This window comes from Diabrotica virgifera, chromosome 3 (genome assembly GCF_917563875.1).
Source record: "Diabrotica virgifera virgifera chromosome 3, PGI_DIABVI_V3a".
NCBI lineage: Eukaryota > Metazoa > Arthropoda > Insecta > Coleoptera > Chrysomelidae > Diabrotica > Diabrotica virgifera.
Window position 1 is genome coordinate 283636 of NC_065445.1, and position 12924 is coordinate 296559.

At 32.5% G+C, this 12924-nt stretch overlaps 1 protein-coding gene across 1 annotated transcript in view; it reads right to left on the reverse strand.

The window, feature by feature from the left end:
- LOC114324412 (uncharacterized) overlaps nt 1-12526 on the reverse strand; it is a 30060-nt gene extending 17534 nt beyond the window's left edge. Inside the window, exon 1 of the mRNA XM_028272250.2 lies at nt 12174-12526. Within this exon, the coding sequence (XP_028128051.2) occupies nt 12174-12242 (69 nt within the window). The 5' untranslated portion in view covers nt 12243-12526. The remainder of the gene's footprint in view (nt 1-12173) is intronic.
- Nucleotides 12527-12924: the final 398 nt, after the last annotated feature.

A 12924-nucleotide genomic window follows, 5' to 3' on the forward strand; every position in this document is an offset into this window, starting at 1 on the left:
ATTTCGTTAGTTGGCAAAAATTGATTAGTGGCCTACATATTAGTAAATATAATTTTTACCAAGGGGAAGAAAAGCCCCAAAATAAAACCATAAATTTAATGGATTGATAAAAAAACAAAATTTTTTACTTTTTAAATAATGTATTTCATCAGATTTAAGTAAGAGGCTTGGAAAAGACAAAAATAAGTTTTACAGTTTTCATGCCATGCACTTTATTTAAATTTTGTGCATGTGAAATAGACGTACATACAGCAACTATGTAGCAGTTTTCATAATTTTTCTTTTACGCAATGTCAGGTTGTTAAGAGACTTGTTTAATTCTTTAATTCGGAAGTACATCCGAGACCTAAAAAATAACTTGTTCGCTTTGTTAGAACAGTCTACAGTTACACTTTTGGACATAAGGTTTTCTAAATAATTTTTAGTTACCAAAATGGAATCACCATTCATGTGGAAGGAAAAATTGTCTCCAGTTACTTAATATATGACAAGAGAGTGTCTGATGGTTTACATAAACCACACTTACTCAAATGATCAACCCACGTGTACGTTGAAACATCTTCGGATTGAATACTGGAGTCCTTCAATTTATGGCAGATATAACCAGCCAAATTCTCCAAACCATCATACTCGAGGTCACTAATGTTTTTTCATTCTAACTCTCATTGAAAACTTGAAAATCCACAACTGTTTCGTTGTTAGAATCCAGCCTTTGGATCAATTGTCCAGAAATTGGTAAATCTGGGATGTCGTCTGTTTAAACGTTCGAAAATTCGTTCCGTTGTCTCTCCTACCCGTATATAACTTTTATAAAATAAAATAAAGCTTTTTGTTAACACTTTAAAAAAATTTTAATGGGTTTTCCCCGAAAAGAGCTTAATTTTTTGGTACTATGTATCGCGTTAAAATATTTGATTTGGAATTTGAAGGATAAGATCGTCTTTTTTATGAGCTACAAATTTACTTTTACTGGTTCTATAGACTAAGAATATACCATTTTTTCGTTTTTTTTATATGCTACATTTTTTCCAAGAATATTTTTTCGATATAATACTTACTTTTTGAGTATTTGTGTTTTTTTTTGTTGAAAAGTAAATATTTTTAGTCGCAAGTGACTCTAGTACCTACTACTAAATTAACCTAGTACCTAAGTTAAAAAAAACTCTATAGAACAAAAGTTGCTTAAACTTAGTCAGATCTGTTTCCGGACTTATTTTAAACGTATATTTTTTCACCCTACAAGTAAAAGCAATCAACGGCACAAATTCAACTTTGAAGTGGGGGATGGGTAGAATCTAAATCCAAATTTTCATGCAGTTAGGAGTTGACCCTGAAAATTATGTGTGTTTCTTTTTATCTTTTAAATCATTTTACTTAAAATCATTTTTTAACTATCAAATAATAATTACATATTGAGTTATTTTATTTTTTAAACTTTAATAATATTTATAAAAAATTTTACTTTCTTGTAATGTATCTTTAAAACAAGCAATCATTTAAATAATTATTTTGTAACAATTTTTATTATTTAAGAATATAATAATTACATTTTGGTTTCGTAGTAAGTGTTTTTTTAAGAATATTAATGTATAGTTTTAAAATATTGTATTGCAAATAATTATCATTATTAAATGGTTATTATTTGTCAAGTATTCTTTTTCTTTTTTCACACCCTTATGTATGTAATAAAACTAAGGGACTTTCTGAAAGGTCAATCGTAGACTTTAAAGACACAAAAGAAGCGATACTTAAAAGTTACGCCCATTATATATCTTTATATCGTGGGAAATATACAATACAACACGAGCTCCAACCGCTCGACTAATACTCTTTAGAGCTGGCATCAGTGTGTGATCTCGCGTTGAACGGTAAATATCTAAAATTTCGTATATAAGTCCTCCCCTTTACTTTTCAGCGACGGATCTCGTTTCGCTGTAAATTTATCAGAAAAATTTAAGTACAAAAATCTTTTCCCCTCTAAGTGTGCCATGATTAATATGTTAATTATAAAGATACTTATGAACAATATACTCCAATAATTAATTTCCTATTGGTGGATCTCGGGTTGTCCTCGATTTAGTCGGATCTCGCCTTGATATGAAGACATATATGAAGATATATATATATATATATATATATATATATATATATATATATATATATATATATATATAGTGATATTGTTGTTTTATTTTAAATAGGTAACTACTGGTATCAGTTTTTGTAAAAAATGTGAATAAATTGCATATATAAAAAATAATGATTTTATTTGAAAGATAATAAATAAGATTGCCGCCCCCTCCCTGTAGAAGAACCCCCTAGAATAGAATAGAACAGAAAATTTGTGGTTTCTCGAAATGCGCATTTTTTTAATTTTTGTGCATATCTTGCGCATATTTCGTAATTTTTTACTGCATATATATGCGCATATTTCATCAAGTCATTGTCACAGTCGAAGTGAGTTGATGTGTAAAAAGTGCTCCTCAAAATCCTGTCTTCTGTTGGTAAATACTTTAAAATAAATATTGATTTTTATATCAAAGGAAACTGTATGAAATTCTGTACAAGATCCATTGTTGAATTTTCCAAATTGTGTCTTCTGTGCATCAATTTGATGTAATTACTTCCTGCAGAATTTATAAACATATAACAAAAACTGTAAAACCTCATTAGCAGACAAAAACTCGATTTATTCAAGTTCCATAGGCCAGTAGTTGAATATAATTAAACAGTAACAATTGTTAAATCAGAGGATTCCAAATATTCTTCTTATACACAGTATATTTTAGCGTACAACTTTATTAGTATGAAAGATATTTATTATACATTAAATTAAACAAAGCTTAACAAAAATGACAACCATTATTACATTAAAAAGATCAGTCAAGTCAGACATATTGGATCATGTGTCAAAACAGTGTTACCAAGGTGACAGAAGAAAATTAATAAATTACTAATATTGTACCGCTTGTATTTAAATGTACCAACTTTAACACCCTCACTTAATTCATTAATTTTTTAAACCCAATCCTACTGCGCATGCCCAATGTTTCTTCTTTGACAGCACTTTAGTCAAGAAATCAGCTATCATTTCTTCACCTGGTAAGTAACTAACTTCGATCTCACCCCTTTTAACCCACTCCTTTATCTGGTGATATTTAACATCTATGTGTTTACTCCTGGCATGTGACGTATGACTGTTGCAAAGTTGATTTGCACTACTATTGTCATTATAAATAGTGACAGTTCCTGTAGGTGACTTCAGTTCTTTCATCAGCTGTTTAAGAAACATGCATTCCTTTCCACATTCGCTTATTGCCACATACTCTGCAAACGTAGTACTATCTGCTATTGTTACAGATGTTTGCTTTCTAGCTTTCCAACTAATGGCTCCTCCACCTAGCATGAAAACATAACCAGTAAATGATCGCCTATCTACAACACAACTACCATAATCTGCATCGGCATAACCAACCAAATTTTTGTCTTTCTTTGAATATGTGATACCTAAACTGGCTGTACCTTTAAGGTACCTAACAACCCGTTTAGCTGCACTGAAATGCTCCTTGCTATTCGAATTGTTAAATTGGCTGAGATAACTAACAGCGAAACATATATCAGGTCTAGTCCCAACTGCCAAATACATTAATGCTCCTATGAGCTTTTGATAATCTGGGTTCATTTCATTATTTTCAGGTTTTTGAAGTTTAATACCTGATTCTAATGGAGTTGAAACTGAGTTACAATTCTCCAATCCAAATCTTTTTATTATGTCTAAAGCATAGTTCTCTTGATCCATTTTTAAAAAATTATTTTTTCTATCCCTAGTAATTTTCATTCCAAGACATTCCTTAACTGCCCCTAAATCTTTAATTTTAAAAGAGCTTGATAATTTCCCTTTTAGAATTTTAATTTCATGTTTAGAGTTTGAAAAAATGTAAAAATCATCAACATGCAAACCTATAACTATGAAAATACCATTATCCTCTTTTATATATACACAAGGATCCATTTTTGATCTTACAAATCCTATTTCTAATAAAAATGTATGAATTTTGTCATTCCATGACTTAGCAGATTGCTTAAGACCATACAACGCCCTCTTCAATTTGCATACTTTTTCATTTTCCTTTATGAACCCTTCGGGTTGCTCCATGTAAATAGTTTCTGTTAATTCCCCATTCAAAAATGCAGTAGTTATATCTACATGATCTATTTCGTAATCATTTATCGCACTCAACGCAAACAACATTCTTAATGAGGACAATCTCACTACTGGTGCGAATGTTTGATCATAGTCTTTTCCAGGGATTTGTGAAAAACCTTTGGCTACAAGCCTTGCCTTATAACGTTTAGACCCATCTATTGCATTTTTCAATTTATATACCCACTTGCACTTGACAACGTTTCTATTTATTGGTCTATCGACAAGTTCCCATGTATTATTTTCACTTAAAGATTCTATTTCCTCAGCCATAGCATTTTCCCATAAGGATTTATCTGACCTTTCACAGATTTCAGCATAGGTCTTTGGGTCATTAGGCCCAACAGAAAGAAATGAATACTCAAAATCTTCATCCCTTCTAGCTGTTCTAATCCTATTAGGATACCGACCACCAAATGTGGGAGCTATCTGTTCACCCTCACTGACATCATGGACTGTGACTGAATCTTCACCCTCACTGACATCATGGACTGAGATTAAATCTTCACCCTCACTGACATCATGGACTGAGATTAAATCTTCACCCTCACTAACATCACCATTCGTATAATCAGGAAATATTTCGTTTTCCTCTTTTTGACCACTTATTTCAGATAATATACAACCTTGGCCATCTGAATGGTCCAAAGTTTCAGATCGATGTGGATTATCTTTACAACTTTCATGAATATTAATATTTTTACTATCAATATTTAATAATTTTGGAGAAAAGTTACTTTTAATTTCATTTTCAAGAAATACTACATTGCGTGCAATAGTTACATGTTTTGGATTGCTTTCAGATACAAACCTATACCCTTTTGTTTCTTCACTATAGCCTACAAAAATCATTGTAGAGGATTTTTTATCAAGTTTATGTCTTTTTACATCAGGAACATGTATCTGTGCTTTGCAACCAAAAATACGTAAATGCGACAGATCTATTTTTTCTTTCCGCCATACTTCTTCAGGAATACCTCCCTGCAAAGCTGCTGTTGGTGAATGATTTTTGAGATAAATCGCTGTATTCATAGCTTCCGCCCAAAAGCGCTTATCTAAATTAGAATCAAATAATAGACAACGTGTCTTTTCAGTTATAGTTCTATTAGTCCTTTCTGCCACCCCATTTTGTTGAGGTGTATAGGATACTGTTAACTGGTGAATAATGCCATTTTCCTTAAGAAAATTTTCCATTTCCCTAGAAGTATACTCACCACCACCATCTGTCCTAAGATATTTTATAGTTTTCCCGGTTTGATTTTCCACCATACTTTTAAATAAGCGAAATGTTGAAAAAACTTCACTCTTATATTTTAGCATGTACCCAAAAACCTTCCTAGAATAATCATCAACAAATATAAGACAATATGCAGCACCTCCCCATGATAACACTTCAAAAGGTCCTTGCAGGTCACTGTGAACGATACCTAAAAGATCCTTTGCCCGTTTACCCCTTTTCGGAAAAGGTTTCACAGTTTGCTTGCCTTCAAGACAAGTAACACATACCTGGTTTGGTTCGTCAACAAAATTAATCCCACCTGCTGTATTTTTTAGCAATCTTAACCCTTTACGATTCAAGTGACCAAGTCTTTTATGCCATAATTCTTGGTCTGATAAAAATCCCTCTTTTACTACCATCATTGATTCTTGTTTCAAATTATGAATACCATACAAACCGTCTTTTTTATTACATGAAAATTCTACTTCACCCCTAACTGAAAAATCAGAACTAGCATATACTGTGCATGCATCTTTATCAAAAACAACAGCATAACCTTTTTCTGTCATTCTTCCAACAGACAACAAGTTAGCTGACAAGTTAGGTACATATAAAACATTAGTAGCGGTTTTAATTAAATTGTTACCTTGTTCAAACTGAATGACAGCCTCACCAATACCTTTTGACTTGACTTCAGAATTATCAGCAACACAAATAGAAGTAGTTGTACTGGAATTCAAATTATGGAAAACAGTCTCATCACAGGCCATATGGGAAGTAGCACCACTGTCAATTATCCAAGATGAAGGGGAAACTGATGTCATCATTGCTCTAGTTAAAAGAGTAGTAGTCTTTACACTTTTGTTTGAACTGTCTTTATTTTCTTCCTTCTTCTTTTGGTAAAAATTTGAAGTAGAACCTTGACACAATTTTGGGCAATCAGATTTTATATGATTAGGGTCACCACACTCATAACATGCAAATTTCTTGGTTACTTTATGCTTATTATATTTCTTCTTAAAAGTTTTATTTTGCAATAGAAGAGCTGTCGTTTGTGGTAATTCTTCCTTAACTCTTCGTCTCTCACTTTCACCAAGTAAAGCATTTTTCACATCTTCAGATGTTGATTTGTCACTTAATTGCTGATTTAGTGCAGCAATAAAACTTTCGAACTCCTCAGACACTCCGTTCCTCATAACAAAAGATATCCATTTATCTTCTATGGCCTCACCTATGTCTGCCAACTTTTGTACTGTTACTAAAATATTGTTTAAATATTCTTCCATTGAGGAACATGAATTTTGGCGCATATTGAAGAATTTTCGTGTGAGTTCATATTTCGTCGCCATACTATTACCTTCAAAGGCTTTTTTAAGATTATCCCATGCTTCTTTGCTACATTTAGCATTGTGAACATGAACATAACAACTTGGTTGGATGCAAAGACATATTTTTGCTAATGCTCTTTGATCTCTTGCTTTGTCAATATCTGATACAATTGGTAATGAACCATCAGCATACCCATAAATATCTTCCAAGATTAAACTCATTCTCATGGCAAATTTCCAGCTACCATAGTTTACCTGTCCTTCAAGTTTATCAATGTTTGGTACGTTTGAAGAAACTGAAGTTACCATTGTTGTGGAATTATTTGAATTACTTGGAGTTGTCATATTGATTAACAAAAACAAGTTAATAAAAAATATCTGTGTGCTTGTAGGAACTGAATGACAAAAATTAGGTTTATCACTTTACAACCTACACTCTTCTACCATGTTAAATCAGAGGATTCCAAATATTCTTCTTATACACAGTATATTTTAGCGTACAACTTTATTAGTATGAAAGATATTTATTATACATTAAATTAAACAAAGCTTAACAAAAATGACAACCATTATTATATTAAAAAGATCAGTCAAGTCAGACATATTGGATCATGTGTCAAAACAGTGTTACCAAGGTGACAGAAGAAAATTAATAAATTACTAATATTGTACCGCTTGTATTTAAATGTACCAACTTTAACATGTTTAATAACTTTAATAACATAATTTATGGTCAGTAAATGTTCAACTTGTAAAAATTCTTTGGAGGATGAAGACAAAACCGCTACTTGCGATAGCTGTCATTTAACAATGCATGCCACCGATAATTGCACTGGTCTATGTGCATCAGAATTGAGAGCTGTAGTTATCCAGAAAAAGACTCTAGTATATTTTTGTCTTGAATGTCGATCGGCATTTAAGAAAATACCTGTTTTATTGCAACAGATTGACAAACTAAACATAGAAGTGAATACCATCAAAAATGATATTAAGCAGTTGAGGAAAGAAAAAGATAAGGAAACCAAGGAACTAAAAAATGAACTTGAAATATTAAAAAGCAATTTAAAAGGGAATAGTTCGTCGGATGAAAATACTCTTGCAGAAATTTATGAACGTCAACAACGCTCAAATAATTTGATGATCTTTAATATGCCTGAATCCAACAACGATATGGAAGCAGTAAAGTCAGTTTTTATGAAAATTACCAATGAGCCCATACCTATTCAAAAGGCTGTTAGAGTAGGAAAGAAGAATAAGTCTGGTAACAGAAGCCTTAAAGTTGTCTTACCCAGTAATTATGATGTCCAAACTATATTAAAAGGCCGTTCAGCATTAAAAGGTTCGCATGTATTCATAACTCCTGATCTAACTCCAAAACAGCAAGCTTATGAGAAAAATATGAAGACGCAACTACAAGACCGGACTTCCAAGGGCGAACAAAATTTAATAATTAAGTATATTCGTGGTGTACCTCAAATTGTTACAAAAAACTAAGTTTTAACCATCTTCATAAGTCTCCTTTTTCTATCTTTTATCAAAATTGTCGTGGATTGCGCACTAAACTTCGTGTTATTAGAAACAATTCGCAGGGAGTTTGTTATGATATAATTATATTTACTGAAACTTGGTTAAATGACCAAATATTTGACTCAGAACTTGATCTTACTGATTATGTAATATATAGAAAGGACCGTTCTCACCTCACTAGTACTGCGAGCAGAGGGGGGGGAGTTCTAATTGCAGTGCGCTCATCTATCCCTAGTAGACTGCTGGAATCTTTTCCAGGTATAGAACAAATATATGTGGCTGTTGGCAGTACTAATTGTCCGCTTATTGTGGGAGCGCTTTATTTTCCTCCTAAGTCTGCTTTAGAAAAATATATCTCTTTCAATAACAGCATCGATAATCTTTCAAATACATTTCCCACCTCTCATTTCTGTATTGCAGGGGACTTCAACCTACACTGTACTTGGTCTCATGATAATTTTTGTTCTACGGCAATTTCTGCTCCAGACATTCCTTTAATCGAAGAAGATGCTATAAATATTATGAATCATATATGTTCCTATCAAAATCTTTTCCAACGCAATAACATTTATAATAATGTAAACTCATTACTTGATCTAGTTTTGGTTCATGATGAAAATTGCATTGTCGCAGAAGCTGATGAGGGATTAGTTGACCCCGATAGTTTCCACCCTCCTTTATGCTTTAATTTAAACCGCGGAGATGTTTTAACTGATGAAATGAAAGCTGAAGGCTTTTTCTACGACTTTAAATCAGCAAATTTTCAAGGTATTTCTGATTACTTAGACACAATATACTGGGATGAAATTTTCAGAGACAAAAGTTTAGATGATATGGTCAATATACTTTATGATGTCTTATATGGCGCTATCGATGTTTATGTACCAATGAAAAAGTTTTATACCGGCAATTTTCCTAAATGGTATACCCGAGAGTTAAGAAACTGCATCATTGCTAAAAAGAAAGCTCATAAGAAATTTAAAGTGACCAGGTTACCTCAAGACTATAATGAATTTTCTAGATTGAGGTCGATATGCAAGTCCTTATCAGGTCAAGCATACAATCAGTTTGTAGCAAACGTTGAACATACACTTCCTAGTAACATTAAAAGCTTCTGGAGGTTCGTAAATTCTAAAAGGAACAATAATAGCATTCCGAACACTTTAAACCATAATGGCCAAACCAGTTCCGATGGTCCTACCATAGCCAAGATGTTTGCTCAGTACTTTGCTGCAGTATATAGTGAGGACGAATGTCCTATTCCAAATAGTGCAAGGGCTAACACTAGTTTCAACATTACTGGTTGTGACTTATCTATTTCAGAGGTATATACCAAATTATCCCAGCTAAACATACATAAGGGTCCAGGGCCTGATGGAATCCCACCCAAGTTACTGAAATACTGTAGTTTTAATCTTGCTCGTCCCTTATTCTTTATTTTTCAAAAATCATTACAAACGAGTGAATTCCCTCCCGTTTGGAAAGTTAGTTTTATATCACCGATATTCAAGAATGGAGATAGAAGCGGGGTACAGAGCTACAGACCTATTAGTATCCTTAATACTATACCTAAACTATTCGAGAGTTTAATATGTGACAAAATTAAGCCTACTATACAAAATGTAATCATTGAACAACAGTATGGTTTTGTTATGGGGAGATCAACTGAAATGAACTTGTTAAATTATACCTCCTTCTTAAATGAAGCATTGGAAAGTAAACAACAGGTAGATGCGATTTATACAGATTTTTCCAAGGCATTCGATAGAGTCAACCATACGTTATTGTTACATAAGATCGAACAGTTGGGTTTCTCTGATCCTCTGCTTAGTTGGATTCGAAATTATCTATTAGATAGAAGGCAGATAGTTCGTATTAAGAATTATTTCTCTAATGAAATTATAGTTACATCGGGTGTACCTCAAGGCTCCCACTTAGGACCTATCCTTTTTAATTTATTTATAAATGACATAAATAAAAGCTTCAATTTTGCTCAATTTCTTCTATTTGCTGATGACCTTAAATTATTTCACATAATTACCTCTGATTTGGATCACTACAATTTGCAATCAGATCTTAATGGTCTTGTGGAATGGTGCTCACTTAATGGTATGGACTTAAATGCAAACAAATGCCATGCTATAACTTTTACTCGACTAAGACACTTTGAGAATAATTCTTACTTTATACGGGACACTAGGTTACAATTAGTTGACTCAGTTATAGATCTGGGTGTTATTCTTGATACTAACTTAAATTTCAACCTACACATTAATAGCATGGTTTCTAAGTCATTAAAGATGCTTGGCTTTGTTAAAAGATGCAGCTATGACTTTACGACTGGTCGTTCTTTAAAATTTCTTTATTGTTCTTTGGTTAGACCACATTTAGATTATGCATCATGTGTTTGGTCACCTCAATATAACTGTCATATTAATAAAATCGAACAAGTTCAGCGTAAATTCTTACGTTATTATGCTTATAAGATGCATCTCACTGGTCAAAGTTATGAGTCTTTACTGCAAATTATTCGACTTGACTCATTACAGAGTCGTCGTCAACATAAAGATCTTTGCTTCTTATATAACTTAATTCATGGTCATAAATTCTGTATCCCACTTTTAAATAAAATTGGTCTACATGTACCTTCAAGAACCACCCGTTCTGTGACCACCTTCCACGAGGTCATTAACCGCACAAATTATAGTTCAAGTTCCTATCTCTCTAAAACTCTTAAATTAGCAAACACATTATCTCCGCAAATTGATTTCTTTGTGAACGACTTTACTGCGTTTTCCACACAATTATATTTATACTTAACTTAATGTTCTAATTTCAAGACTGATTTGTCAACTACTGTTATTGTCTTTGTTCTAGGATAAGTTGTATTTGTCAATTTCAAAATGTTCTAGCTCTCAATTGTTGAATGAGAGCAAGTAAGTTTATTCTTTATTATTGTTTGTTATGTATTTACCAATTTTGTATCTACTAGATCTTATTTTTCTAATTTGTGTGACATTTTAATTGTAAAAAATTTTAATTGTATCATGTACTAATGGACTTCGGTCCGTAAATGAATAATAAATAAAAAAAAAAAAAAAAAAAAAAAAAAAAAAAAAAAAAAAAAAATAAAAATGATCGCATATAAATCCGTTCCTTAGTAATCATTTATGTTTTAAATCCTAACTTATATTGTAATTTTTAACTGTTAATGGGGTTATCCCGTATAATAAGAACATTTTTCAGTTATGTACAATGTACAAATGGATGTTTATTTATGAAACCAATTTAAAAAAACTGTGTTGGTCCCCTTGGATCATCATAATGCCAAAGATGGGCTCATTCGATGTTGCTGTGCCATATTTTACAGCTCAGTCTGGCCATCCACTACACTCACAGTGGGACCCAGTTTTGCGCTTCATTTTACTGCTCTTACGGCGCCGTAAATTGTTGCTTGTCTGGCCGTAGCCTTACACCTGCAACAGGCTAAGCCACAAACATAAACAAGCTAAGGTAGGGTAACTTTAAAGGAATGTGAATGTAATAAAAGAATGTTAAATCTTTATGATACTTACTTGTAAGGTTATGTGAAGTAGTAGCAACAATGCATTTAAAGTAGGGTGACCAAATCATAAACTTGAAAAAACGGGACACATCCAAAGACGGTTTGGGGGCGATACTCTTCAGGGGCCTCCATCGAGACATAATCATTGAAACATTCTCTTTTTAGCTGATTTGAGACATAAACCTTTTTCAATTTACCTATGAATATGTATGTAGTTTAATTTAAAACGTGGGGCGTATAATAAATAAAACAATTTTGAAGCTTAAAAACGGGACAATCCGGTTTTTACAGCACGTTTGGTTCCCCTAATTTAAAGTAATAGTAATTTACCTGATACAAATAATTCATTCTTTGCATTCCTTCCTTCTGGGTGCACTTTTTAAGTGTATTTAAAGACATGACGCTTCTGCTGTAAAACTCAAATTGCACTCAAATTTCTTGGAGTTGGACTGTTCAACTGAGGCCTGAGTCACCCTGCCCTCACCCTAAGTCTTGTAGTGTATAGTCTACTATACTATATGCATAGATAAAGAATATATTATATACTACTCAAACTATACGTGTATATTCCGTTGGTATATTCGCCCATCACATCACCACAGCATAATAATAAACGAAACGTTTTCTATGCTGTGACATCACTAAAAACAAAAACAAAGTGTGAGGTTAGGTTTTTGTTTTGTTTCCCATCGATCCAGGGCCGGTTCTAGGCTCTAGGGTTTTGAGCGCCCGGGAAAACAAAATATGACGCCCTTTCATACAAGATTATACAAAGGGTACCAGTTAACCCTTAACTACAGACATCCCAATATTAGCACGTAATTACAGATCCCCGCTATTTTTTACCGGTCATTATAAAATAGAGTCAAAATATAAAGTTAATAATAAAAAACAAAAAAATTGCATTATGAGATTTTCTGGAGTCTCTAGATATGGGAAAAAATGGTAAAATGAGTGATTTTAATAATATAATACAAGATTTTTGAAGAATAATCTATTAAACCAGAATTTTGGTAACATTTTTGGTCTATTGAAACAAACGGCCATAAATGCTTTGAACAAAAATTTAGACTTTTTTTAA